Genomic DNA, 27,587 nt, shown 5'->3' with positions numbered 1-27,587 from the left:
GACTCGCACCACCTTGAAATACTATGTTCACTAGGCTTCTAGGCCACCTGCTTTCCTGATAGCCCTACTTCACTGGCTGCTCCTCCTCAGCTCCATTTTCCTCTCCCTCTACATGTCGGAATAACACCCCCAAACCCATCTACACACCATCCCGGGATCATGTCACCTCTTCTCCATTTACACTCACTCCCTTAAATGATCTCACCCAGTCCCATGGTTTTAAGTGTCAGTTACATGCTTATGATTCCCAGATATATATCTCCAGCCCTGACTCTCCCCCAGCCTCAGGTTTGTATAGTCCTCTCATGCTTGGGTCTCCATTTGGTTATCTAATAGCTTGGACTTAACACGTCTAAACCTAAATTCTCAATCCAGGCCACTACTAACGGTCTCTTCCCAAAATAGATGCTATCTTATTAGTGGTATCACCCTTTATTTTGCTTACGCCAAAAACCTAAGAGTCATTTGTGATTTCTCTCTTTTTCACATACCCCCAGTCTAATTCATCAGCAAGTCCTTCGGTTCTAGTTTTAAACATTTTCTTAAAGCTGACTACATCTCCTCCACTGCCACCACCTTAGTCATTTTGTATCCACCCCCAGTGTTCTTCTCCTCAGCAGCCAGAGGAGTCTTCTAGAAATACAGAGTTGATCATGTCAGTCCCCTACTCAACATGGTCTGTCAGGTAGGATTCTTTGGGTGCCAGAAATGCAATGTCTTATGTTCCCTTACAGGGGAAAAAAAGTTTGGGTGTTCTAGAATTTCTAGAAACACACACACGTATATATTATATCCTTTAAAAAATGGAATCATGCTCTATATCGACTGTTTTTTACTTAGGATCTCATTGAGATATTTCAATGGTTCCACTTTCCTTTTTTTTTTCACCTTCCTTTTTTAACTGCCATCTTTACAGCACCTGGCTAAACCATATTTTATTTAGCCATTCCCCTAGTGATTTACACCTAGGTTGTTTCCAGTTTACAAATAACGCTGTGATGAACACAGCGTTGTTGTGTGACATTGGACAAGCTCCTAAATTTGTCTGAGCCTCATTTTACTGATTTGTAAAATGGAGATGTATAATTATCTCCATGTGACCACTTCATAGCTTTGTTGTGAAGATTGGATGAGTAAATATTTGTAAACATAAGTTAAAACAGAGCCTGGCATATAGTAAATGATCAATAAATGTTAGCTGTTATTTTTTTCTTGCTCTATTCTGTTTAATTAATCAGGGTACCTATTTCTTTTCTTTTTTTTTTTTTTTAGGATGTTGGGGGTAGGAGTTTAGTAATTTATTCATTTATTTTTGCTGTGTTGGGTCTTCGTTTCTGTGCGAGGGCTTTCTCTAGTTGTGGCAAGTGGGGACCACTCTTCATTGTGGTGTGTGGGCCTCTGACTATCGCGGCCTCTCTTGTTGCGGAGCACAGGCTCCAGACGCGCAGGCTCAGTAGTTGTGGCTCACGGGCCTGGTTGCTCCGCGGCATATGGGATCCTCCCAGACCAGGGCTCGAACCCGTGTCCCCTGCATTAACAGGCAGATTCTCAACCACTGCGCCACCAGGGAAGCCCAGGGTACCTATTTCTTTTCTAGGACCAAACTGTTTTAATTATTTTAACCTCATAATCTGTTTTATTTATTTATTTTAATTAATTAATTATTTTAATTAATTTTTGGCTGCATTGGGTCTTCATTGCTGCACGCAGGCTTTCTCTAGTTGCAGCGAGCAGGGGCTACTCTTTGTTGCAGTGCGCGGGCTTCTCATTGCAGTGGCTTCTCGTTGCAGAGCACGGGCTTTAGGCACACGGGCTTCAGTAGCTGTGGTGTGTGGGCTCTAGAGCGCAGGCTCAGTAGTTGTGGCACATGGGCTTAGTTGCTCTGCGGCATGGGAGATCTTCCCAGACCAGGGATCGAACCCGTGTCCCCTGCATTGGCAGGTGGCTTCTTAACCACTGTGCCACCAGGGAAGTCCCTGTTTGGGTATAGAATTCTTAATTGACAATATTTTTCTTTCAGCCTTTTGAATATGTGATCCCAATACCTTCTGGCGTCCATAGTTTCTATTAGAAATCAAATAATCTTATTGAAGATCCCTTGTATGTGAGGAGTTAGGGCCTTCAGTAGTTGTGGCTTGTGGGCTCTAGAGCGCAGGCTCAGTAGTTGTGGCACACGGGCTTAGTTGCTCCGTGGCATGTGGGGTCTTCCCAGACCAGAGCTTGAACCCGTGTCCCTGCATTGGCAGGCAGATTCTTAACCACTGTGCCACCAGGGAAGTCCCCTCATAATCTGTTTTAACATCTAGTAGAGCTTACAGAAATTTCTTATTGTTGCTAATAATTAGTGGATTCTTTTGGACATGCTACATACACTACCATGTAATACACACACAAATGATCATTTGGTCTCCTTTTTAATAATTATAAACCTCTTATTTATTTCCTAATTATTCTCCTTATTCAAAAAATGTCTTGGAATATTCTGATGTCTTTTCCTAAATGGTCTATATTATCACTATCAAATTTCACACACACACGAAATATGTCAGCTTTTAATTGGGATTCTATACGTTTGCTAAGTTTATTCCTAAGTATTTTATTCTTTTGTTGCCATTGTTGCTTTTTTTTTTTTTTTTTTTTTGCCGTACGCAGGCCTCTCACTGTTGTGGGCTCTCCCGTTGCGGAGCACAGGCTCCGGACGCGCAGGCCCAGGGGCCATGGCTCACGGGCCCAGCCGCTCCGCGGCATGTGGGATCTTCCCAGACCAGGGCATGAACCCATGTCCCCTGCATCGGCAGGCGGACTCTCAACCACTGCGCCACCAGGGAAGCCCTGTTGCCATTGTTAATGTAATCTTTTTTCTCATTATATGGTCTTTGTATTTAAGAAAATATTTATTTTTGTATATTATTCATTTAAAAGACTCCTTAAATTTCTTATTGTTTCTAATCGTTTGTCAATTGTTCCTCTTGGACTTTCTGCGTATATAATCATATTGTCTGCAAAGAATTATCATTTTATGTTTTTCATTTTGATTTACATCTCCAGATTCTTTCTCTTACTAAAGTGCACTGACTAATATTTTCATAACAGTGTGAAATAATAGTGCTGATATCACTGGGCAGCTTTATCTCACCCCTAACTTTAGTGGTAATGCTTCTGGTGTTACTCTCAAGAACTCTTGTTGGAGTTATGTTTTCATGCTATCAAGGTGGTGTTCATTGGTAATCCTTTTCTTACTAAGAGTTTAAAAAATTAGGATTGGGTTTTGTCAAATTACTTTTCAGAAGCATTATATGATTGTGTGTTTCTTCTCCTTTGACCTATTAATAGTGAATTTATATCGTACTATTTGGGGGATGAACTCCCACTTTGTTCTGGTTCATTATTCTTTTAATGCACAACTGAATTCTATTTGCTATTATTCTATTTAAGATTTTTTTAAGATTTATTATATTTTATTTATTTAATTAATTTATTTTTGGCTATATCGGGTCTTAGTTGCGGCACATGGGGTCTTTTGTTGTGGCGCACAGGCTTCTTTCTAGTTGTGGTGTGCAGATTTTCTCTCACTAGTTGTGGCGTGTGGGCTCCAGGGTGCGTGGGCTCTAGTTTGCGGCATGTGGGCTGTAGTTGAGGTGCACAAGCTCAATAGTTGTGGCGTGCAGGCCTGGTTGCCCTGCGGCATGTGGGATCCCAGTTCCCTCACCAGGGATCAAACCTGCATCCCTTGCATTGGAAGGTGATTCTTTACCACTGGACCACCAGGGAAGCCCCCTATTTAAGATTTTTGTCCCAGTATTCTATAAATGGGACTGGTCTATACTTGGATTTTATTATACTAACTTTACTAGGCTTTGGTATCAGCATTATGTGATATCTATAGAAGAATTTACAGGCTTCCTTCTTTATGTGCTGAGAAGGTTTGAATCGACCTCCAATTCTAAATCCTTTCCCAAACTAGTGCCAACCTCAGGGCCCTAAGTGCCCTCGTGACTTTTCTGCTCCTGTCCCCAGTGCTTACCCAGAGTAGCCCTTCCGTGCCCTTTCCGGGCTATTCCTCCAAAGAGACCCACTCTCCCAGGGGCAGCTTCGTTCTGGGAAATTGGTATCTTTCAGCTGTGTCATCACTGGGCAGACAGATCAACCTGGTGAACAGTTATTCCCATTATCTCTTCTCTCTTAGCTACCATCTGCTCTTTTCAGTCTTCCAGCATTTTCTTTAAAACCAGCTAAAGTTACTTAGTTTCAGTCCAAAGATGTAATTTTTCTTGGCCAGTTTGAATATGGTTGCATCAACTGTGTTTTAAGAATTTTGGCTTTGGATTTTTCGTTTTGTTTAAAATTGTACAATGGGGGTGATTAGGGCAAGATGTTCGCTTTCTACTCTTAAAAAACAAAGTATGCTCTTTATTGTGGTCCTATCGCTTAAGGAAAAAAAAAAGAAAAGACCCAACTCTGAATTTGGCAGGCTTCCTGTCCTCTCTGAGGCAGGAAAGCCAAGCCAAGGTTGAAGAAAGAAATGATTAAGGATTTTGAGGTTATGAGGGTTTAGAATTACACGGCCAGGCTGCGCGCTCCCGAGAACGTATTCAGCTTATTTTCATAGGCCGTTAGTCCACCTCAGCAAGAGCCAAACCAATGGATTCAGATTCTCGGTTTGAGAAAATGTCTTTTTCTTTTTCTTCTTTTTCTCTCTTTCTGTTTTTCCCTGCTCTTTTTTCTTTTTTCCTCTTTTTTCTTCTCTTCCTCCTTCCTTCTGTCTCTTCTCTCTTCTTTCTTCATTTCTCTAAAGCCCCAGGAAATTAACTGCAAGGACTTATGCCTTCAATCCTAAAATGGAAAATGAGAAACCCTCAAATGTCAGGAAATTCCAAAGATAAGCTTCCTACAGCAGCATTAACTTGGTTATGTATATTTTATGGCATACGTTTAAAAACTTTGGCAGGAATGCCTTAAGGCTGACATTTAACAAGAAAAGTGATTATTTTTTAAGTGTAAGCAGCGTCCTGAATTCACATGGGTCTGTGTGTCCAAAACGTTTTCATTCGAATTCAGATTGTTTTATTTTAGTTTAATATGATCACATGACAGAGCTTTTAGATCTTTATGAAACCAAATAACTATGTTGACCAAAATTTCAACTTTTCAACTGATTATTTTGGCATCACAGAGATTCAGCCTTTCCTTGGGGCTTTAGTGTAAGACTTTCAGAACTTTCTGAGGACATGAAACCTCAGTCATTATATGGCTGCCAAATTATACGGTGCTGTTATTGATTCCATAATTTCCATCTACTCTAGGACTGATAGGGATCCCCACAGAAGTCTGGCTGGGCAGCAGCCCTCAGCTATCATGGGTTTAGTCGTTAAAGTTAACGTACCAGCCACACTGTGGTCTGTCTCTGTCACTATCTGTCTCAGTCACCATGTCATCCATGAGGCAACTCTAACTACCATGTCTAAAAACTGAATGTTTAAAATTTTCAAAGGGGCAAATTGTTTGATTAATTTGAGATTTAGAGCAAAAGTAACTTTGAAAGCAGCTGAGAAGCTTGACTTTGTGAATTCATTTATTTCGATAGTAGTTTGCATTGGAAGACAAAGAGATGAGAGTAGAGAGGGTGGTTGTCATTCAACATTACAATAGTGATTGTCATGTCATTTCTCATGAGAAGGTGGAAATGGTTGGATTTTAGGTACAATGGTGGCTAAGGATAGTTTTTCTTCTGACATTTCTATTTTTGCATCCAGGATAGAGATAAGTGGAAACCCAACAGGCGTAGTCATAGCCCTCGACAGAGGAGATACCCAGTAGCAGAGTGAGAGCTAAGAGCTGACATAAACATTCATTTAGCCCCCTACTCTGATCACCTGGTGGTGAGACAGGCTGGGACCTGGGACTCTTTGCTGCAGTGCTCAATGCTTGCACCTGGACAAACATCTCCTTGAGCAGCAAAATACAAAGAAACTATAAGGGACTAAAAATAACTGTTTGCATGTGCAGTTGGGACAAATTCTGGACAAAAGATACAAAGAGGCCAAAAAAACCCAACTGCCACTTTTGAAGAGCGGGAGGGAGAAAAAGTAGGGTACTGCGCATGTCCGCTGCATACAACACCACCAAAGGGGTGGGAAACCCACCTAAACCATCCCTCTGGCCCGACCCCTGGACACACCCTTACCCTCACCCCATTTAAGGAACCAGCTCGCAGCCCCTTGAGCAAATGAGCAAGCAAGGGAACCTGTTGTTTGTTCTCACTCCCCACTGCTGCAGCAGGGGCCCCAATAAAGTCTTGCCTGAATCTCTTTTCTGGCCTCTGATCAATTTCTATCGATTAAGGAGGCCAAGAACCCTGATCAGTAACAGTGGTATGAATGCCCTTCCCAAGGAGAAGAGCTGCCCCTGATCACCGGGGATGGAGGAAAGAAGAGAGTCTGTGGCAGCTGGAGGTGGATGAGGGACTCAGAGCAAGGCATCCCTGGTTTCTAGATCATCTGAATGGTGTTTTAGGTGGGTGCTGGGTCTCAGGCTGTCCAAGCAAATTTAAATACAGCTGAAAATAATTCTGGGGGAAATATGTTCAAACAGTTGACTAAACATTAGCTCTCAGAATACAGATAAAATATATCTTTACCCCAAAATAGGGATAAATTATAAGCAGTAAAGATGGCCATTAAAACCAGCTTTTAAAATATTCACTCACTTACTCAACCAACATTTTACTATACCTATGTAGTATTATGCTATCGCAATGAATAAGACAGACTCAGACCCTGCCCTCATGAAACTTACGTACTAGTAATAGTCAGAACTATACAACTGGTTATGTAACTAAGCACTCTCGGGGCAGTGAGGAAGCCTGTGGTGCTGTGGGAATGTTCAGCAGCGGTAGCTAGCCTGTCATGGAAACCTGGCCAGCTCAGAGAGGAAGTGACACTCATACAAGGCCTGAGGTTCCCAGGCAAGGGGGTGGGCTGGGAAATGGGTGTGTGTGTGTGTGTGTGTGTGTGTGTGTGTGTGCGCGCGCAGTTTGAGTGGACAAACAAGCAGAGGCCCTGGGGCAAGAAAGAATTTAGCACACTGGAGGACTGAAAGGCAGGGGGTGGGCCAGAGGGGCAGGAAGAGTGTAAGCTGAGGTCCAGAAGCCCTCTGGAGTCAGCTCTGGAAGAGCCTTGGAGCCCAGGCGAGGGTGTTGGCCTGTTACCGAAGAGGAATGGGAAGCATCTGGAAGTGTCCAAGAAGGGGAGAGACACAATCCGATTTGCGTTCCTAAGAGGTTGCCCCACCCCACAGCTGCGGGGAGACTGGAAGGGGCACCAGTGGACAGGGTGGGTAGTTGGGGCGGGTGGGAGGGAGATCAAGGAGGTTTTGGGGTTACCCTGTGGTATAACTGCAGTGGGGGTTGAGAGAAGTGGGTGGATCCCAGGGATACTTTGCAGGTAGAACTCGTTAGTTGGTTAGATGTGGGCAGTGATGGAGAGGGAAGGTTGCACAGGACTTCCAGGGTTAAGGCGTAAACACGTGGATGGATGGTGATGGCCTTTGCCGAGATGGCAGCACTGGAGAGGGAGCTGGTCCTCGTGAGGGAGTGGGGAATGGTGGTATGAGTTCAACTTCGGATTTGTTCATTTTGAGCTTCTCTTGCATCATCTAAACGGAGATGTGGGATGAGCTCTTACGTTAGTACTTCGTTTACAAAATATGGAAAAGTCACAAATAACATTCAAAATGTGGGCATCCCTGGTGGCGCAGTGGTTGAGAGTCCGCCTGCCGATGCAGGGGACACGGGTTCGTGCCCCGGTCCGGGAAGATCCCACATGCCGCAGAGCGGCTGGGCCCGTGAGCCATGGCCGTTGAGCCTGCGCGTCCGGAGCCTGTGCTCTGCAACGGGAGAGGCCACAACAGTGAGAGGCCCGTGTGCTGCGAACAAAAACAAAAACAAAAACATTCAAAATGCTACTCGAAATTACACTGTTTTGCTGGGGGACACCACACAGCTTGCCGGATCTTAGTTCCCCAACCAGGGATCCAACCTGTGCCCCCTACGGTGGAAGCGCAGAGTCCCAGTCACTGGACCTCGAGGAAATACATTCCCAGGGACTTCTTACCGTGCATCACCAGCTGTGAGCTCAAGTCCACCCTTTAAGAGGTGCTTATTAAACATGCAGCTGGATGTGGAACAAACGTGGAAATGTTTAAACGAGAGAGAAGCCAATTTGGATGTGGTTATCATTAGCCTTTCAAAATTTCCTTTCAAAGTTAATGTGTAAATAACGGTATTAAAACCTTTTTTTCAAGTAAATAATATTTTCATGGAAAAGACTTAGCTAAATGATTGGATGATTAGTTTAATCATATGTCTCCTCTTTGGGACCCTAATCACCGACTTGAACCTCAGAACCAAAGGACTGCAGTCCTTGGAGGCCATTTATGCAGATTATAGAAATAGTGCTGAGGAGGAACCAACCACTTAATAAAGCTAATGCTTGCAAACATGTCACCAACACAGGACAATGAGAAATCAAACTTCGTGATTGGAATTTTGTTTTCCCACTGCCTCTAGAAGCTGGGCATGTAAGGATTTCTGGTTTCTTCTTGATCTTGGATGGACAGTAGCTTCATGTTGATTTAAAGTTTGTCTTTCAGGCTTCCTGTATAAGAATTAACCAGCTAAAACCCAACATTTTAATACAGAAATGGAACTACTATTTAAGAAATCCTGTGATGAATTCTTTTGCAAATTAAATAAGAGTTTTGCACTGTGAATAACCATCCTCTAATCAGCTTTTTTTTTTTTATTAATGGAAGTTTGTAACATTTTAAAAGTGGGTTTTTCTAATACTGTTTAGATTGGTGGTACCTTTTATGTGTTGGTAATCAAATGCAAAATACGGCTGATATCTTGTTTTAGCATCTTGTTCTCAGAAATATGGAAGGATCGTAAAAAACATTCAAACTATAGCTTGAAATCCCAGGGTATCTGACAGCAGCCATTTGGATTACAGGCTAATCCCATCCTAACAAACCCCAACAGATGATCCAGATTCTTGATTGTGCCACATATGCTCTAAATAAGTGAGCCATCCGCTGGGACTTGGAGAGCCTTTAGCATACAAACATCTTTATTGTTAGGGCATTTATTATTATTTTTTTTTAACATCTTTATTGGGGTATAATTGCTTTACAGTGGTGTGTTAGTTTCTGCTTTATAACAAAGTGAATCAGTTACACATATACATATTCACTTTGATTCACAAAGTGAATCAGTATACACATACACATATGTTCCCATATCTCTTCCCTCTTGCGTCTCCCAGGTCATTTATTATTAAAACATTTGAACTAATATTCAGATATTATTTTTTAATAATTTTATTATTTTAAAATTTGACCTATAAAAATATTGCTTCACTGGTACCTCAAATGATATTTTTAAAAATAAATAATGGAGCTTCCCCAGTGGCGCAGTGATTGAGAATCCGCCTGCCAATGCAGGGGACACGGGTTCGATCCCTGGCCCGGGAAGATCCCACATGCCACGGAGGAACTAAGCTCGTGTGCCACAACTACTGAGCCTGTGCTCTAGAGCCCGTGAGCCACAACTACTGAGCCTGCGTGCCACAACTACTGAAGCCCACGTGCCTAGAGCCCGTGCTCCACAGTGAGGGAAACCACTGCAATGAGAAGCCCGTGCACCACAACGAAGAGTAGCTGCTGCTCGCCGCAACTAGAGAAAGCCCGCATACAGCAACGAAGACCCAACACAGCCAAAAATAAATAAATAAAAATTTAAAAAATTAAAATAAATAATGATAGGGCTTCCCTGCTGGCGCAGTGGTTAAGAATCGCCTGCCAATGCAGGGGACACGGGTTCGAGCCCCGGCCCAGGAAGATCCCACATGCTGCGGAGCAACTAAGCCCATGCGCCACAACTACTGAGCCTGTGCTCTAGAGCCCACAAGCCACAATTACTGAGCCCGCGAGCCACTACTGAAGCCTGCGCACCTAGAGCCCGTGCTCCGCAACAACAGAAGCCACTGCAATGAGAAGCCTGCGCACCGCAATGAAGAGTAGCCCCCGCTTGCCGCAACTAGAGAAAGCCCGCGCGCGGCAACAAAGTCCAACGCAGCCATAAATAAATAAATAAAATTTAAAAAATAAATAGTGATAGGGCTTTCCTCTTGGCACAGTGGTTAAGAATCCGCCTGCCAATGCAGTGGACACGCTTTCGATCCCTGGTCTGGGAAGATCCCACATGCGGTGGAGCAACTGAGCCTGTGCACCACAACTACTGAGACTGCTCTCTATAGCCCGCGAGCCACAACTACTGAAGCCCGCGTGCCTAGAGCCCGTGCTCCACAACAAGAGAAGCCACTACAATGAGAAGCCCATGTATTGCAGCGAAGAGTAGCCCCCACTCACCACAACTAGAGAAAGCATGCGCTCAGCAATGAAGACCCAACGCAGCCAAAAATAAATAAATAAATTTATGATAAATAAATAACGATAGAGCTCTCTCCGTGGCAAAGCAAGGCACAGCTGCAGCCCCTTTCTGCAATCAAAGAAAAGGCCCACCTTAGCCAACGTCATGCTGGAATCCCAGGCAGTCAAGGCTTTAACTGTAGGCAGTGGCCACCACCCTCTCCCTCTGCTGCTGGGAGTGGACTTCCTGCTATTGTGGCAGAAACTGCTCAGCTCCCAGTGAAGTGACTCCCCACCTGTCCTCTCTTTTCCCTGTGAGGGTTCATAGCATCTCTTCATCGTATAGTTTAGTTACATTATGGGAAATAGAGGGCTTGCCTGGGCAATGCTCAGTAATGTGTAATATGGTTTTATAGAGGAAATTAGTTTGGGAATTCCCTGGCGGTCCAGTGGTTAGGACTCCGTGCTCTCACTGCCGAGGGCCCCTGGTTCAGTCCCTGATTGGGGAACTAAGATCCCACAAGCCACACAGCCAAATAAAAAACAAAAAAATAGTTCAAGTTCCTAACAGTAAACTTCGGAAACTCGACCTGATTTAATCTGGGGACTGTGACTGCAGCTTTCCTCCTGCCTTGCCTTACTTGTGTGCTCTGCATAATGCCTGTCTTTTTTTTTTTTTTTAATTTATGTATTTTTGGCTGTGTTGGGTCTTCCTTGCTGAGCATGGGCTTTCTCTAGTTGCAATGCATGGGCTTCTCATTGCGGTGGCTTCTCTTGTTGCAGAGCACGGGCTCTAGGCACACGGGCTTCAGTAGTTGTGGCTCGCAAGCTCAGTAGTTGTGGCTCGTGGGTTCTAGAGCGCAGGCTCAGTAGTTGTGGAGCACGGGCTTAGTTGCTCCGCAGCGTGTGGGATCTTCCCCCCCCAAGGCTTGAACCTGTGTCCCCTGCATTGGCAGGCGGATTCTTAACCACTGTGCCACCAGGGAAGTCCAGTGCCTGTCTTTTTAAGAGCACCAATCTCTAACCAGATTTCCTGGGTTCTCCCAAAGTGACTTTGAGCAATTTACCTTATGTCTCTATACCTGTTTTCTCATGCATAACATGTGTATAATAATAGTAATCTTTCACAAGGTTGTTGTAAAGTTTGAATGTGCTGACCCAAGACAAGCACTTGGTCAGTACACAGTAAGTACTGAATGAATGATTCTGTGGTCTCTGAACAGTTTGCACTTTCCCTACCACGGAGCGTACATGCTGAGGACTAGCTAACGTAACTTGGTTTGCTCAGCAGGGGAAACCCAGGAGTTCTGGGCCACACCTCCAGCCCCAATCACCTGCCTGGCTGTTGCCAGCCTGGGCTAATGGAAACTGGACTAGAAAATGTTCAGAGTGGGGTCACAGCACAACCCATTCCCATCTTAGAGAAAACGGCTCAGACCTGCTTTCCCCCAGGTCCCATCTGCGAGAGCTCTGAAACTCAGTCCTTCCTCTCCCCGCTGGACACCTCAAGGGGAGAAAGAAGGGGCTCATGGATTAGTATCCCTTTTTTTGGGCACAAACTTCTTTTCATAAGTCAGAACCCTGGGGCACTGGTGACGGTTTCAGCCTTGTGACCTGACTTAAGGCCATAGAGCTCCAGCCTAGAAGCCCATCTTTGTGCTCCTGTCCTAAGTGCCGCGTTCAAGTTCATAAAGGAATGAGGGTGGGGTGGAGATAAGGGGTGATGAATTCAGTTGTGCAGATATTAAAGTATAGAACCCAATGAATTCCCCGGTTGTCCAGTGGTTAGGACTCGGCACTTTCACTGCTGTGGGCCCAGGTTCAATCCCAGGTCGGGGAACTAAGATCCCGCAAGCTGTGCAGTGCAGCCAAAAAGAAAAAAGTATGAAGCCTGAAGAGGAGAAGCTTTGGGAAATACCTATAGCCCAGAAAGAGGAAGAGGTAGAGAGCTGCCAGTGCAAGCCCAGGAAGAGCGGTCTGACAAGGCAAGTAGAGTTAGGGCAGCTCTGCACCCGCCTCCTCAGACCATCAGGGGGGCCGGTTTGCAGGTGTTTCCAACCCTTTGCCAAAAGATACTTCTGTAAAATATAATAAAAAAAAGAATTACCAGAGGAATGTAATGAAAAAAGACATCAGTATACAAACCTCAGTTTTTTTGTGTTTTTTTTTAAGTTCATTCTGTCAAATTGTTTGAAAAGTTCCTAAACGCTTTCTCTCAATTTCTGTACTTATCTTGTCAAGGACCAGAAACAGTTGGCACCCCAGCTCTGGCCCACAGATTGCACTTTGAGCACTGCTACCTTATGCTGTAGAAACCAAGTGGTGTCACGTAGTGAAAGGACCGAGAAAGTTGTTAGGTTCTACCAGAAACTCACTAGTGACCTTTAGGAGGAATTTCAGGAAAGGGATGCACACAGACAGGTTGAGAGGGTAAGGGAAAGAAAAACGAGTGAACTGTGGTAAACTAAGAGAGGAATTTCAGGAAAGGGATGCACACGGACAGGTTGAGAGGGTAAGGGAAAGGAAAACGAGTGAACTGTGGTAAACTAAGAGAATAATCTCTGCTCATCCTCCCCTCCCTTTAGTTAAAAATGTTGGCAAGGGCTTCCTTGGTGGCGTAGTGGTTGGGAGTCCGCCTGCCGTTGCAGGGGGCACGGGTTCGTGCCCTGGTCCGGGAAGATCCCACATGCCGCGGAGCGGCTAGGCCCGTGAGCCATGGCCGCTGAGCCTGCGCGTCCGGAGCCTGTGCTCTGCAACGGGAGAGGCCACGGCAGTGAGAGGCCCACGTACCGCAAAAAAAAAAAAAAAAAAAATTTTTTTTTGGCAAGGAAGGTGAGAAATAGCAGAACCACAAAGGTCATTGCTCCAAATGAAAGCTTTTTAAGATAGAGGAAACCTGTGCATGTTAAAGAAGGAGAGAAAGAAGCTAGTGGAGAGGGAAAGATTTCAAATGCAAGAAATCCCCAAAGCTTGGAAAGCAGGCAGATGGCCTCTGCTTGGTTCTGCTGTCTCATTGCCTGGCACTCTCCACCCTGTTCCCTGCAGCCCAGCCATGGTGTCCGTCTGTCTGCCGTTTCCTGAAATGCACCGAGCTCTCTCTGTAGACTCAGGACTTTCCCACATGCTTTTCCCTCTTTTTGGAATGCTCTTCCCCCGACTAAGTTCTTTTTATCCTTCAAGGCTCAGCTTCAATGAGTGACTTTCTCATAGAGGCCTCCCTTGATGCATCCCACAACCTACATTGAGCCTTCCTCAACATCCTCGCAACCTGTGCTTTTCCATCACTGAACTTAACCCAGTTTATAATTCTGTTTATCTGTGTGTGAGCTGGTTGAACATTGTCTTCCTCCCTAGAATGTAAGCTCTTAGAGGCACGGACTCTGGCTGTTTTAGTCCTCATTTTCCAAACCCTGAGCACAGTGCCTCCCACACAGTAAATGTTCATATAAAGCCCTGGCTGCATAAATAACTAATAGCACCACGACAGATAATAATAGCTAACATTTGTTGAGGGCTTATTAGGTGCCAAGGACTTCACAAACGTCCTCTGTTCTATGGACAGTCCTATGAGATAATTACTATTTTTACAAATCAGGACACTGAGTTTGAGCTCAGGTAGTTTATCCAAGTTGAAAAGACTTGTGAATGAGGGATTCGGGATCTGTGTCCAGATTTGTTTAATCCTAGAGCCACCAGAGGGGCACTTTCTCCCGGGGCTGGAAGTGTGGGTGAGGAAACGAGGACGCTCTGCATTTCGCAGCAGTTAGCTGCAATGTGCCATCTGGCATGCGCAGAACACTGTACTAGACACATGTGAACACAGTGAGAGAGAAGAGCGGTGATTGCTGAGCCAGAGGAGGCTTGTGAGCATCTGGGCCCTGTACCAGAAGGAGTGAGGGGCCAGGACCAAGTCAGCTCAGGGATGTGCCCTGTTTAACGTGGGTGGACTGCATGTTCACCTAAATTCCATTCACAGAAGGCCCAGGTGTGTTCAGCAGAAATTCCTGATAAATCTGCTTGGGGCCAGAAGAAGGTGAGCCTCTGGAGCCTGAGTGGGCAGGACTGTTCTGCTCCAACAGGGAGAAGTTGTGGGTTACTTTGGAGAAGGATAGAGAGAGAAGAAAAAGGGGGGAGGTGGAGTGAACCTGTGAGATGGGTGATGTTTTGTATGTTTCATAATATGACCCACCTCATGATCTCCCAAGTGTTCCATAGAGTTACAAAAGATCATAGAAACTCAAGGTGACTGGCCGTGTGTGTGTGTGTGTGTGTGTGTGTGTGTGTGTGTGTGTGTGTGAGCTGGAGAAGGGGCTAGATTTCACAGTAGGGTCAATACCAGCAGAACAGGGACAGCCTGTGTGGATGTAAGATGGGGGGGAGGGTGGCGGTGAGCCAGGCCCCAGACAGAGCCCCGGGCACATTTGCACAGATCTCAGGGTGGCGTGGGGTGCCTCAACTGGCCCTTGGGTTTCTGATAACCACTTGGGTGAGAGAAGGGGGAGGTGCTCAGGCTTCTTCTCTGCTCTGAATTGGCCATTACTACTCCTTTGTGTTTATTAATGTGTGCTCTGTAAACACTAGAACATTTGAAAAATCCAGAAAAGTAAAAGTGAAGAGAAGACACCAGTCGTCCCTCAGTCCTGAGATAGCAGCTCTATGTTTCACTTCTCTTCTTTTTATCTTCTGTGTACATGTTTGCTTACAAAGTTGGGATTGTATTTTATATGTATACTTTACTATCTTTAGCTGGCATAATAGCATAAACATTCTCACAAGTAAAAACCACATCTCGTATTTGAGGATTTTCACACTTTCTTATAAAGAACAGAGTTGATTTCAGTATTGGAAATTTTTGCAAGAAAAAAAAACATTTTGGCATGTATTCTCTGAACCAGCCTAATTTGATTTGAGTTCTCGGTTTTTTTTCTTCCCACCTTGTACAACCCAGAAAGTCCTATGAGTTTGAAGACTTACTGCAGTCTTCCTCTGAGAACAGCAGGGTGGACTGGTACGCACAGACTAAGCTGGGGCTCACACGCACTTTATCGGAGGAGAACATCTATGAGGACATTCTAGGTAAGAGGCCAAAATGTTTGAGTGAGTCTGTCTATGAGAAGGAAGAGGGAGGAAATGGGGCTGGCTGCTTGAAATACACACACACACACACACACAGTCACACTCAAAGACAAACATGTACTCAAATGAATGAGAGATCAGGTAGGTGGGTGGAAGAGTGACCCATGGTGAAATACATGAGAGAAAAATGGGCTGGAGTGGGGAGGAAGGGCTGGTGATGAACGGCCAAGGAGGCAGCGTGATACAGCGGGAAGCACATGAGACCTGGAGCCTCAATATCCATGACTGAATCTTGGCTCTGCTACTTGTTAGCTGTGTGACATTAAGCTGGTGACTTAACATCTCTGAACTTCAATTCTCTCATCTCTGTACTAGGGAGGGTGACAGCTACTTTACAGGGTTGTTTGAGGGCTGAAGAAAATGGTATGTAAAATACCTGGTTTATAACAGACTCTCAGTGAATTGTAGGGATTACTGAATGAAAGAAAACCAAAGACCACCGTACTCTTTCCAAAACTGTAGGAATGTGGCAGTAACGGCATCACAATTCAGACTGAAATGAATGTCTTCTATTTAAAAAGTAACTTTGGCCTTGCTCTAAAGAATTCTGTGATTCCAAAATGGGGCTCAGATTCACAGAGCTTTTGTGCATTTAGGTTTGGTGAGTTAAATAATCTCCAGGGAGGATCACAGTTTCAGTAAGGTGTAGACCCAGACCGTGTCTGCATATGTTGAGGGCGGCAGTGGGCGAGAAATGAGCTGAGGAAGAAACCCTTCTGTGTCCCTATGCAAGGGGCAGAGCAGGCATATATACATGTACTTACATGCATGCAGTCATCAACACTAGAAGAAACTCCATGGTAGGAGGAAACATGAGACTTAAGGAAGGGCGTACACTAAGCCGAGCTATTTGAGTTGCTGTGTCCAAGCTGCCAGAGATGGGTTCCTGCCAAAGCAGTAGGCTTCCCAAATCCAAAGTGGGTATGAGATCTAGACTTCTCTTAGCAGTGTGTACCTGACAGAGAAGCTTTCAGTTACAAGGAACAGAAAACCCAGCTGAAACAACAAAGGGAGTTTGTTGGCTCATGTGACCAGAACTGGCTTTTTCTTCCTCATTTCTTATCTCTCATGTTAGCTCCATTCTCAGCAGGTTTCCCACGATCCCCATGATGGCTGCCGTTGGCTCCCCAGAATCTGTGCCTTGCAGCGAGAAAGGAAAGCCTGTGTCCTGCAAGTCCCAGCAAACATCCTGAGGTTCACTCTGATGAGACTGATTTAGGTCCCTTGTTCACCTTCAGAGCCCAGGAATGCCATGCAGCAATTGGCTTAGGCTTGGAATATGAGCCCTTCCCAGAGCTGGTCACTGAGGCAGGGATTCGGGATACTCAGATTGGCTTAAACCCTGAAACTGGGAGTGGAGTTAATCTCACATTTCTAAGAATGGGGAGTCAGGGAGTTATCCCAGTGAAAACCAAGGTCTGTTACCAAGAGGAAGGTTAAATGGATAGCAAGACAACAGACATCCCCACAAGGAGAGACCTGATAAGGTGTTGGGTCGTGATCTGATAAGGAGAACTTCCTTAGTGTTCCCAGTTTCTAATCCGTTGCCTTTGACTGCAGATCCACCAATGAAGGAAAATCCTTATGAGGACGTTGAGTTACATGGTCGATGCCTCGGGAAGAAGTGTGTCTTGAATTTTCCAGGTTCTCCCACCTCTTCCATCCCTGACACACCCACCAAGGTATGAGCCCCCAGAGGAGCAGTGGGGGAGAGGGGTCCCCAGCACCACGGCCTTGAGCAGGCTGGAGTTCTGGGTCACACTGGAATGCCAGGCCACCCTCACTGCCAGGCTCCTGGATTTACACATCGGCAGCCTGCCTCCTCTTCCTGCCTCTAGTTCTCTTGGAACCCCTCTGCTCAACAAGGCTTTCTAAAGTGTCATTTTAGCTTCTAGGTCAGAATTCTCCCCAGCTGAGTAAATAAGATAGTACATCCATGTTATACAGCTATAAAGAAGAATGTCCTGACATAAAACAAACTCATATATGTTTGTGAATGTACTAGAATATCTCTGTAAGGGTCCCTAAGAATGAGTAAGTGGGTACCTCTGTGGAGTTGTCTGAGTGTCTGAGTATCTGGAGGTCAGGAAAGAAGACTGACATTTTCACAGAATATCTTTTTGAACCTTTTGCAGTTTTGTACTATGTGCATACAGATAATATTACTATATTCACATACATGATAACATCAACACATTGCCTACAGAACTGAGTTCATATTCTTTTTTTTTTTTTTGCGTATGTAGTTTTATTTATAATGGTCCCAACTGGAAACAACCCCAATATCCTTCAGTGGGTGAACAGTTACATATAGTATAGTACATTCATATGATGGAATACTGTTCATCAATAAAAAGGAATAAGCTATTGATGTATACAGCAACCTGGATAAATCTCCAGAGAATGATGGCAAGTGAAAAAAGCCACTCCCATAGAGTTACATGCTACATGATTCCGTTTATATAATATTTTTGAAAGGACAAAATTGTAGGAACAGAGAACAGATTAGTATGAATTCATATTCTTTAGCATAGCATTAAACTTCCTTCATAATTGATCCCTGGTTACCATTTCCCGCAGTTTCTATGTACAAAATCTTCTCTCCAGCCAAAGCCTACTAACTGCCCCTCTGATATTGTAGCCCCAGGATCAGCAAACTTTTTCTCTAAAGAACCAGAGATCTGGTTATATATGATGATATATGATCTCTGTTGTAACTACTCAGTGCTGCCATCGCGGTGCAGAGCAGCCGCAGACTATATGCAAACCAGTAAGTGAAGCTGTGTTTTATTTATGGACACTGAAGTTAGATTTTATATAATTTTCATGTGTCATGAAATATATATATATATTTTTTAGCCATTTAAAAGTGAAAATATTCTTGATTCATGGCCTGTACAAAAACAGGTGGCGGGCCAGATGTGGCCCATAGGCCGTAACTTGCCCACCCCTGTGCTAGGTCATTTCTACCTCTGCCCTTGGCTCTTGCCTGGACCTCTCCCTTCCCATCCTTTAAGGCCCAGTTCAATCATGCCTCCTTCAGGAAGGTTCCAGGTCATCCCAGTCCCTGGGACTTGTTCCCCCTGTACTTGCCTGCAACACTCAGTGGGCTAAGCATTCATTTCACATCAAACTGTATATACTGTCTTATGATATCTCTTACTTTGATGGTTTGAATTCTGATTTAGGTGACGTAAAATATCTTTAAAACATCTCCCCAACTAGATTGTAAATTCTTCAAGGTCAGGAAGTATATATTTGTTTTCTTTGTGTCTTCCATAAGTAGTTGTTATACAATGGTTTAGTTGTTGAAGAAATTAAATCAAGGAAGACCAAATCCAGGCTGCAAGTGTCCGTTTAAATCCCATTGAAAGGATCTGTTTCCAGCCTAAGAAAAGAAGCCATCTTCCTCTCTGGGCTCCACTCGAGGTCAGGATTTGCTGGCGGGCGGGGTGTATACACATGAGACATGATAGTCACAAAGGGAATCTTCTTCAAGAGGGTGGAAGGTAGAACCTTTCATGAAGGGTGGATCTTACCCACCCAAGTCAATTGCTGCAATACTTGCCAAAACCAATTAACTGCTGCTTTCTCCTCCTATGGAAAAGAGTGTCATCATGAATAATCCATGACAACCAATAATTAGCAAATAGTTTCTACTTGCCTTTGAAATGTGTTGTTTATATTTTCATTGGAATGTGGATGTCTTCAACATTTAGGGAATCCTTCATTTCCCACAGTGGATAAGTCTGGCTTAGAAGAAGAGGGCTGTCTGTAGACTTTTCGATGATGTCCATTCTGACCGGCATGAGGTGATACCTCATTGTAGTTTTGATTTGCATTTTTCTAATAATTAGTGATGTTGAGCATCTTTTCATGTGCCGCTTGGCCATCTGTAGGTCTTCTTTGGTGAAATGTCTACAAACAACAAATGCTGAAGAGGGTATGGAGAAAAGGGAACCCTCCTATACACTGTTGGTGGGAATGTAAATTGTTAGCAACCATTGTGGAAAACAGTACGGTGGTTCCTTAAAAAACTAAAAATAGAGCTATCATATGATCCAGCAACCCCACTCCTGGGAATATACCTGGAGAAAACCATAATTTGAAAAGATGCATGCACCCCACTATGCACGGCAGCACTGTTTACAATAGCCAGAACATGGAAGCAACCTAAATGTCCATCGACAGAAGAATGGATAAAGAAGATGTGGCACATATATACAATGGAATATTACTCAGCCATAAAAAAGAACAAAATAATGCCATTTGCAGCAACATGGATGCACCTAGAGATTGTCGTACTGAGGGAAATAAGACAGAGAAAGACAAATATCACATGATATCACTTTTATGTGGAATCTAAAAAAAATGGAACAAATGAACTTATTTACAAAACAAATAGAGTCACAGATGTAGAAAATAATTTTATGGTTACCAGGGGGAAAGGTGGGGGGGTAGGGATAAATTGGGAGGTTAGGATTGACATATACACACTAGTATATATAAAATAGATAACTAATAAGGACCTACTGTATATAGCACAGGGAATTATACTCAGTACTTTGTAATGACCTATACGGGAAAAGAATCTAAAAAAGAGTGGATATGTGTATATGTATAACTGATTCACTTTGCTGTACAGCAGAAACTTAACACAACAGTGTAAATCAACTATACTCCAATAAAAATTTAAAAAAAGAAAAAGAAGGCTATCATACCCAGTCTGCCCCCTTCGTGTCTTACTCAGTTCTACCCCACTTCATGCAGGGAGTGAACTGCATGGCCTCTTAGGAACAATGGAAAACATCTGTCCAAAGCAGCTCTGCCTGCAGAACTGGGTGCTCCTCCCTCTTACCAGAAAATAAAGGCTTAGCAGCCCTTTTCTTCCCCTTCCTGCCAGGCTAGAGAAAACCTAGGTCCCCTGTCCCCAAAACAGTAAAGCACAGTAGGTAATCATGTCAATGAGAACTTGAAGTCCAGAGGCAGCTATCCTGCAGAAAGAGAATCCAGTTGCCCAATGCACATGTCTGATTGCCACAGATACTTGCAGGCATTTTGGGCCTTTGCAAGTCATTAGCAAGACTCTGTGTCATGCTCAGTTCTCTGCCTTCCTACATCTGGGTGTCTGGTTTGTGTCCCCGTTCTGGGGGACAGCTGCAGACTTCTCCACCTCCTCCATTTAGCTCATCAATATTCATGGAGCATCTGCCACATCTGGGCTGCATCTGGGACTGAGAACTTACTGAAGCAGTCTTTCCGTGACAACCTCCTCTACCAGCCACAGAAAAGTCCTAAAACGTATTTGAGGATTTTTATTTAATTAGATTGTGCCTAGTCCCAGTAGAGAAGTAAGGGTCAACTGGACAGATTTTCCTCAACAAGGAGAGACGTGCAGCTGGGGGCAGATGCTGACACTTACAAACACACAATGCAAGCTCCTGAGAAGGGGCCGTTTTCTTTTCTTGGTATGTGTCACCCACCATTCCCAAACGTAGAATAGCACAGTGAATATGGTAGGAACTGTTTTTTGTAATAAAGGAAATCTAGGCTAATATGAGATACTCTTTCTTATGTATTGACACCTAAGTGGGAAAAGTCACTAACTGGCATTCTCTGGTTGCCTGGGTAGCTTACCCACACCATCTGCCACCAACAAATCATCTGTTACTTAGCTGCGGCTGCGTAGAGACCGTATCTGGTCAGGTGTGCAGGTTCTGGAGCCTGACTGCCTCCATTCAAAACTTACCTAGACCACTTGCTAGTTCTGTGACTTTGGGCAAATAATCTTATCTCTATACATCTGTATGTCATTGGTAAAAATACGGAATGATAATTGTACACTCCTCTTAGGGGGTCTTATGAAGATTAATCAAATTAATTATCGTAAACCACTTACATTAGTGCCTGCAACATAACTACTATTTATGTGTGTTTGCTAAATAGATAGAATTATGCTTTTCAGGGACTTCCCTGGTGGTCCAGTGGCTAAGAGTCTGCACTCCGAATGCAGGGGGTACGGGTTCGATCCCTGGTCAGGGAACTAGATCCCACATACTGCAACTAAGAGCCCATATACTACAACTGAGACCCGGAGCGGCCAAATGAATAAGTAAATAAGTTTAAAAATTTTTTTTAATTTAAAGAAAAAGAATTATGCTTTTCAATATGTGTGTTTTTTTTTTAATTTGGTTGCGCCAGGTCTTAGTTGCAACACGTGGGCTCCTTAGTTGTGGCTCCTGGGCTCCTTAGTTGCAGCTTGCCAGCTCCTTAGTTGCGGCATGTGAACTCTTAGTTGCAGCATGAATGTGGGGTCTAGTTTCCTGACCAGGGATCAAACCCAGGCCCCCTGCATTGGGAGTGTGGACTCTTATCCACTGCACCACCAGGGAAGTCCCTCAATATGTGTTCTTTATAAAATAACCTCATTTTCTAAAAGCAGAACATTCTCATTATAAAATTCTTTTTAAATACCAAAATGTGTAATCTTAAAAAAACTCATCTGTAATTGGGAATTTTTATTTTTTCTTTGTACTCACCTATATTTTTTTCTATAATAGATTGTTATTATGTGTGTGTGTGTGTTTTTAAAGTATTTTTATAAATTGCATGTAATCCCAACACCCAGAGAAAACCACTGTTAACACTTTGGTTTACTTCCTTCCAGACCATGTCACACTGTGTGTGTGTGTGTGTGTGTGTGTGTGTGTGTACATGAAAAAAAGATTTGGGATGATGTTGTATATACATTTTTGCTGCTCTTTTACATTTATCATGAGTGTTTCCCCATGTCATTAACTTTATTTTTAAAAACAACTTGTATTGCCTGCATGGTATGCCATCATTTAATGTAATGCCATTACTTTACATTAGCGTAATGTCCCAATTGTTGGAACGTGTGTGTATGCTTTCCTGTGTATCTCTATGTATGTATAGTTAAGGGAGCTTCTATGTATTCATGTGAATATGTGTACCTGTGGGCATATGTGAACAAATGTGTACGTGTGTGTGAATGGCATCTGACTACTTCCTGGGGGAGGCCTCTGTAGAAGAGAGTAGGAGTCAGGTTGAGATAGGTAAAAGAGGAGATGGGATATTTTATATCAAGGACCCTTTCAGTCTCCTGCGGTCAGTCTCCTGAGGCAGTAGGACAGGGACATTCGAGGAGTGGAAGGAGTTAAGCCATTAGCCACCATTCACAGACAAGAAGGGTGAATGAACTCTGGCCTGAGTCCAGGTCAGCTCCCTCTTCGAGGCACAAGGCACGTAGCTTCCTTGTCGCCCCCTCCTCCCAGTGTATGCTCCCTGGCTAGGGCCCATCATACTGTCTCCTGAAATAAGAGGTTTCAACAGAGGGTTCTTGTCTGCTTTTCCCTTTTGGACACTACAGATCTTTGGTTGAGTCCATTGCAAATCAAATATTTCTAAGGTTAGGGAGACTCTGCTGCAGCAGAGCTAGGCTCCTCCATAGAGATTACTCCATAGAGACACCATAGGATGGGTGTGTTATCATCAGGGCTTGTCGGTCTGAGGTGCTCTGATCAAAAGCTGGGATCTTCTCTGGACCATAGTCTGACACAATCATTCCTAGGGTCCTGTAGTGACTTTCCATTTATACTATAGTTCAAGTTTGGCAAACTGCTGATGGTTGCCTGATTTTGTAAAGAAAGTTTTATTGGAACACAACCAAGCTCATTTGTTTACATATTGTCTATGGCTGTTTTTGCACTACAGTGGCAGCGTTGAGTAGTTGTGACAGAGACAGTATAGGCCACAAAGCCTAATATATTTACTGTCTGGCCTTTTAGAAAAAACTTGCTGATTCCTGCTGGCTTCATATCCTCACTTTCAAAGGCCTTCTACAGGCAATTCTGTCTTCATTGTTGACCATCTTTCCATCTGTTTCACTGCACTGGCTGTAAACCCCGAAGATACTCTTGGTTTTATTTGCTCTTGACTCTATTCCTGTTCTCAGATTGTGCTTGTTATACATGATAATGCTCTCCCCGACAGCCCACTAAGCCTTTTTATCAGTTAAGAAGCTAATGAGAAAAAAAAAAAAAAAAAGAAGAAGCTAATGAGGGCTTCCCTGGTGGCGCAGTGGTCGAGAATCCGCCTGCCAATGCAGGGGACACGGGTTTGGGCCCTGGTCCAGGAAGATCCCACATGCCACGGAGCAACTAAGCCCATGCACCACAACTACTGAGCCTGTGCTCTAGAGGCCATATGCCACAACTACTGAACCCACGTGCCACAACTACCGAAGCCTGTGCGCCTAGAGCCCGTGCTCCGCAACAAGAGAAGCCACCGCAGTGAGAAGGCCGCGCACCACAACGAAGAGTAGCCCCCCCTCGCCGCAACTAGAGAAAGCTCGTGTGTAGCAGCGAAGATCCAATGCAGCCAAAAATAAATAAAATAAATAAATATTAAAAAAAAAAAAGAAGAAGCTAATGAAATTCCACCCCCTCATGAAAACTCCCTGGACATTTGGTGGCTTCCTTTGGGTGCTCTGGGACACACCAGGCCCCCTCTCCAGCAGCATGACCCCTGGAAGATGCAACCCCTACACAGCCTCCACCAGGTCTCTTCACACCCTTTAGAAAGTCATGTGCCGTGTTTTCCTTCCTTTCCGTTTTCTTTATTCTCAGCCCTTTTCATAGGTCAAAACTTCTTTGAACAAACTCTGTCACAATCTAAATCTCTAATAAAAACAGATACCTGCTTTTTGCCAACAATTTGGTATGAGATTCCAATGCAGTGAAAGAACTGGGGCCATTTCCTTGGATTTCATTGCAGATGGAGTTTGGTCTTGAAGAAGGCTTGTCATTATTCCTTCTTCTGTGCTGCTTTAATTATTAAGAAGCCCATAGAGAGCAAGTCAGGCCAGCCTCTTCTACTCAGGGCTTGTGATTGCTCCCTATAGACCCATGATGACACAGGAGGAGGCCACCTGGGAAGGCTGGGAGTCTTTATTCCTGGAAATCTTTAAGAAGGTTCTGGAGGGCTTCCTTGGTGGTGCAGTGGTTGAGAGTCCACCTGCCGATGCAGGGGACACGGGTTCGTGCCCCGGTCCGGGAGGATCCCACATGCCGTGGAGTGGCTGGGCCCGTGAGCCATGGCTGCTGAGGCTGCACGTCCGGAGCCTGTGCTCCGCAATGGGAGAGGCCACAACAGTGAGAGGCCCGCATACCGCAAAAAAAAAAAAAAAAAAAAAAGGTTCTGGAGTTATTGATACATAACTGTTTGGAACTAAGTAAGAATGGAGAAACCAAAGGAACAAAATAAAACTATTCTATGAGAGTTTAAGATATGATAAATGTGGTCTTATAAATTGATAGAGAAAGAAAGGCTTATTTATTAAATGGAATAGGGATAAGTTAGCTTGAAGGAAAAAATCAGTTTAGACTAACATACAATAAAATAAATTACAAATGGACTAATGAATAAAATATATTCAAAATAAACTAAGAACATCCAAAAGAAAATGGAATTAAATATATATTAAACCTTTAAGAAGGTATTGTTTTTCTAGGGAAAGAAAGAAGAGAGTAAATTTATCACAAAGGAAAAGATGATCAGATTTTCATACATAGAAATGCTATGTGGGGAATTCTCTGGCAGTCTAGTGGGTAGGACTCCAACCTTTCAGTGCTGTGGGCCTGGGTTTGATCGCTGGTCGCAGAACTAAGATCCTGCAAGCAGTGAGGCCAAAAAAAAAAAAAAAAAACTATGTGAAAAATTCCACATAACCAAAATAAAAATACAAACAAATCACACGGGAAAAACACACTTGCAGCAAAACTGACAAATAGTTCATATCTGTTCTATATAGGGAGCTCATCCAAAATAATAATAAAAACACGAGGATCCCAAAGAATAAACAGGAAAAGAACATAAACAATATAATAAAAATGCAGTTAGAACATTAAAGTATGAAAAAATGTCAATGTCTTAAAGAAAAACTTACACTGAATGCCTATTGTGTATCAGGTACTCTGCTAGATACCTTTATCTCATCTAATTCATTAGGTAATTTTTAAAAAGAGACGTTGCAGCTATAATTATGGTATCATAAAACATGCATCTGGAAGTACCTTTAGAGAACATGTGGTCAAAGTTGTTTAAAATCTTTATTAATTTTCCTTATTTTGCTGAGTAGTTATTACATTCATATCATTCAAAGTTTTAGTATGAAAAGTATCAATGAAAAGTCTTTATCTCACCCCTATCTCTCGCCCCAGAGCAACCACTGTTAGTTTTTTGTGTATCCTTCCAGAACTGTCCTATGCCTATACCAGCAGAATAGCTCCCCAACACACACACACCAGCATACTATACCAGCTATTCTACACCTTACCTTTTATGCTTAACAATATATAAATGAGAGAACCTTCCATACCAGTCCATTAAGTTTTTTTATACCTGCATTGTATTCTACTTTATGGATGTACCATAATTTGACCAGCTTCCATCGATGAACCTGTAGGTTGTTTCCAGTATTTTGTGTTTACAAACCATGGCACAGTGTACGGTATACTTTGCATAATATGACTTTCCTTGTACAATATAACTTTGCATAAGTATGAACATATCAGTAGGACAAATTCCTACAGGTGGAATTACCGGGTCAAAGCATATATGTATTTGTACTATTGTTGACACTGCTAGATTGCCCTCCGTAGAGGTGTACTAATTTCCATTCCCACCAACAGTGTATGAAAGTGTGAAAATGATTTTATTCCCTCATTTTCATCAATACAGTGAGTTATCAAATTTTTTAATCTTTGCTAATCTTTGAGTGAAAAATGTTTCTTCAGTACATGAAAAGATGCTCAACATCACTAATTATTAGAGAAATGCAAATCAAAACTAGAATGAGGTATCACCTCACATCAGTCAGAATGTCCATCATCAAAAAACTACAGACACTTCCCTGGTGGCGCAGTGGTTAGGAATCCGCCTGCCAATGCTGGGGACACGGGTTCGATCCCTGGTTCGGGAAGATCCCACATGCCGCGGATCAGCTAAGCCCATACACCACAACTACTGAGCCTGCGCCCTAGAGCTTGTGAGCCACAACTACTGAGCACATGCACCACAACTACTGAAGCCCACACGCCTAGAGCCCGTGCTCCGCAACAAGAGAAGCCACCGCAACGCGAAGCCCGCGCACTGCAACGAAGAGTAGCCCTCACTCTCCACAACAAGAAAAAGCCCGTGCACAGCAACGATGACCCAATACAGCCATAAATAAATAAATAAATTTTTTAAAATCTACAAACAGTAAATGCTGGAGAGGTATGGAGAAAAGGGAACCCTCCTACACTGTTTGTGGGAATGTAAATTGGTACAGCCACTATGGAGAACAGTATAGATGTTCCTTGAAAGACTAAAAATAGAGCTGTCTTATGATCCAGCTATCCTACTCCCGGGAATATACCCGGAGAAAACCATAATTTAAAAAGATACATGCACCCCCAGTGTTCACTGCAGCACTCTTTATAATAGCCAAGACATGGAAGCAACTTAAATGCCCATCGACAGAGGAATGGATAAAGATGTGGGGGACTTCCCTGGTGCCTCAGTGGTTAAGAATCCGCCTGCCAATGCAGGGACACGGGTTCGAGCCCTGGTCCAGGAAGATCCCACATGCTGCGGAGCAACTAAGCCTGTGCGCCACAACTACTGAGCCTGCGTGCCACAACTACTAAAGCCTGCGCGTCTAGAGCCCATGCTCTGCAACAAGAGAAGCCACCACAATGAGAAGACTGCGCACTGCAACGAAGACCCAACGCAGCCAAAAATTAATTAATTAATTTTAAAAAGATGTGGTACATATATACAATGGAATTTTACTTAGCCATAAAGAAGAAGGAAATAATGCCATTTGCAGCAACATGGATGGACCTAGAGATTGTCATACTGAGTGAAGTAAGTCAGACAGAGAAAGACAAATATAATATTGCTTATATGTGGAATCTAAAAAAAAAGGTACAAATGAACTTATTTACAAAACAGAAATAGAG

General features: G+C 43.6%; 1 protein-coding gene across 9 annotated transcripts in view; it reads left to right on the top strand.

The window, feature by feature from the left end:
- The window catches only part of DENND2A (DENN domain containing 2A), a 108,774-nt gene that overhangs the window by 32,553 nt on the left and 48,634 nt on the right, over positions 1-27,587 (top strand). For all 9 annotated transcript variants that reach the window (XM_073809993.1, XM_073809996.1, XM_033863362.2 and 6 more), the window contains 2 exons: positions 15,374-15,501; positions 17,122-17,243. In XM_073809993.1, the coding sequence (XP_073666094.1) occupies positions 15,374-15,501; positions 17,122-17,243 (250 nt within the window). The remainder of the gene's footprint in view (positions 1-15,373; positions 15,502-17,121; positions 17,244-27,587) is intronic.

The sequence above is a fragment of the Tursiops truncatus genome, chromosome 9 (genome assembly GCF_011762595.2).
Source record: "Tursiops truncatus isolate mTurTru1 chromosome 9, mTurTru1.mat.Y, whole genome shotgun sequence".
NCBI lineage: Eukaryota > Metazoa > Chordata > Mammalia > Artiodactyla > Delphinidae > Tursiops > Tursiops truncatus.
This window is presented reverse-complemented; position numbering and strand designations above follow the sequence as displayed.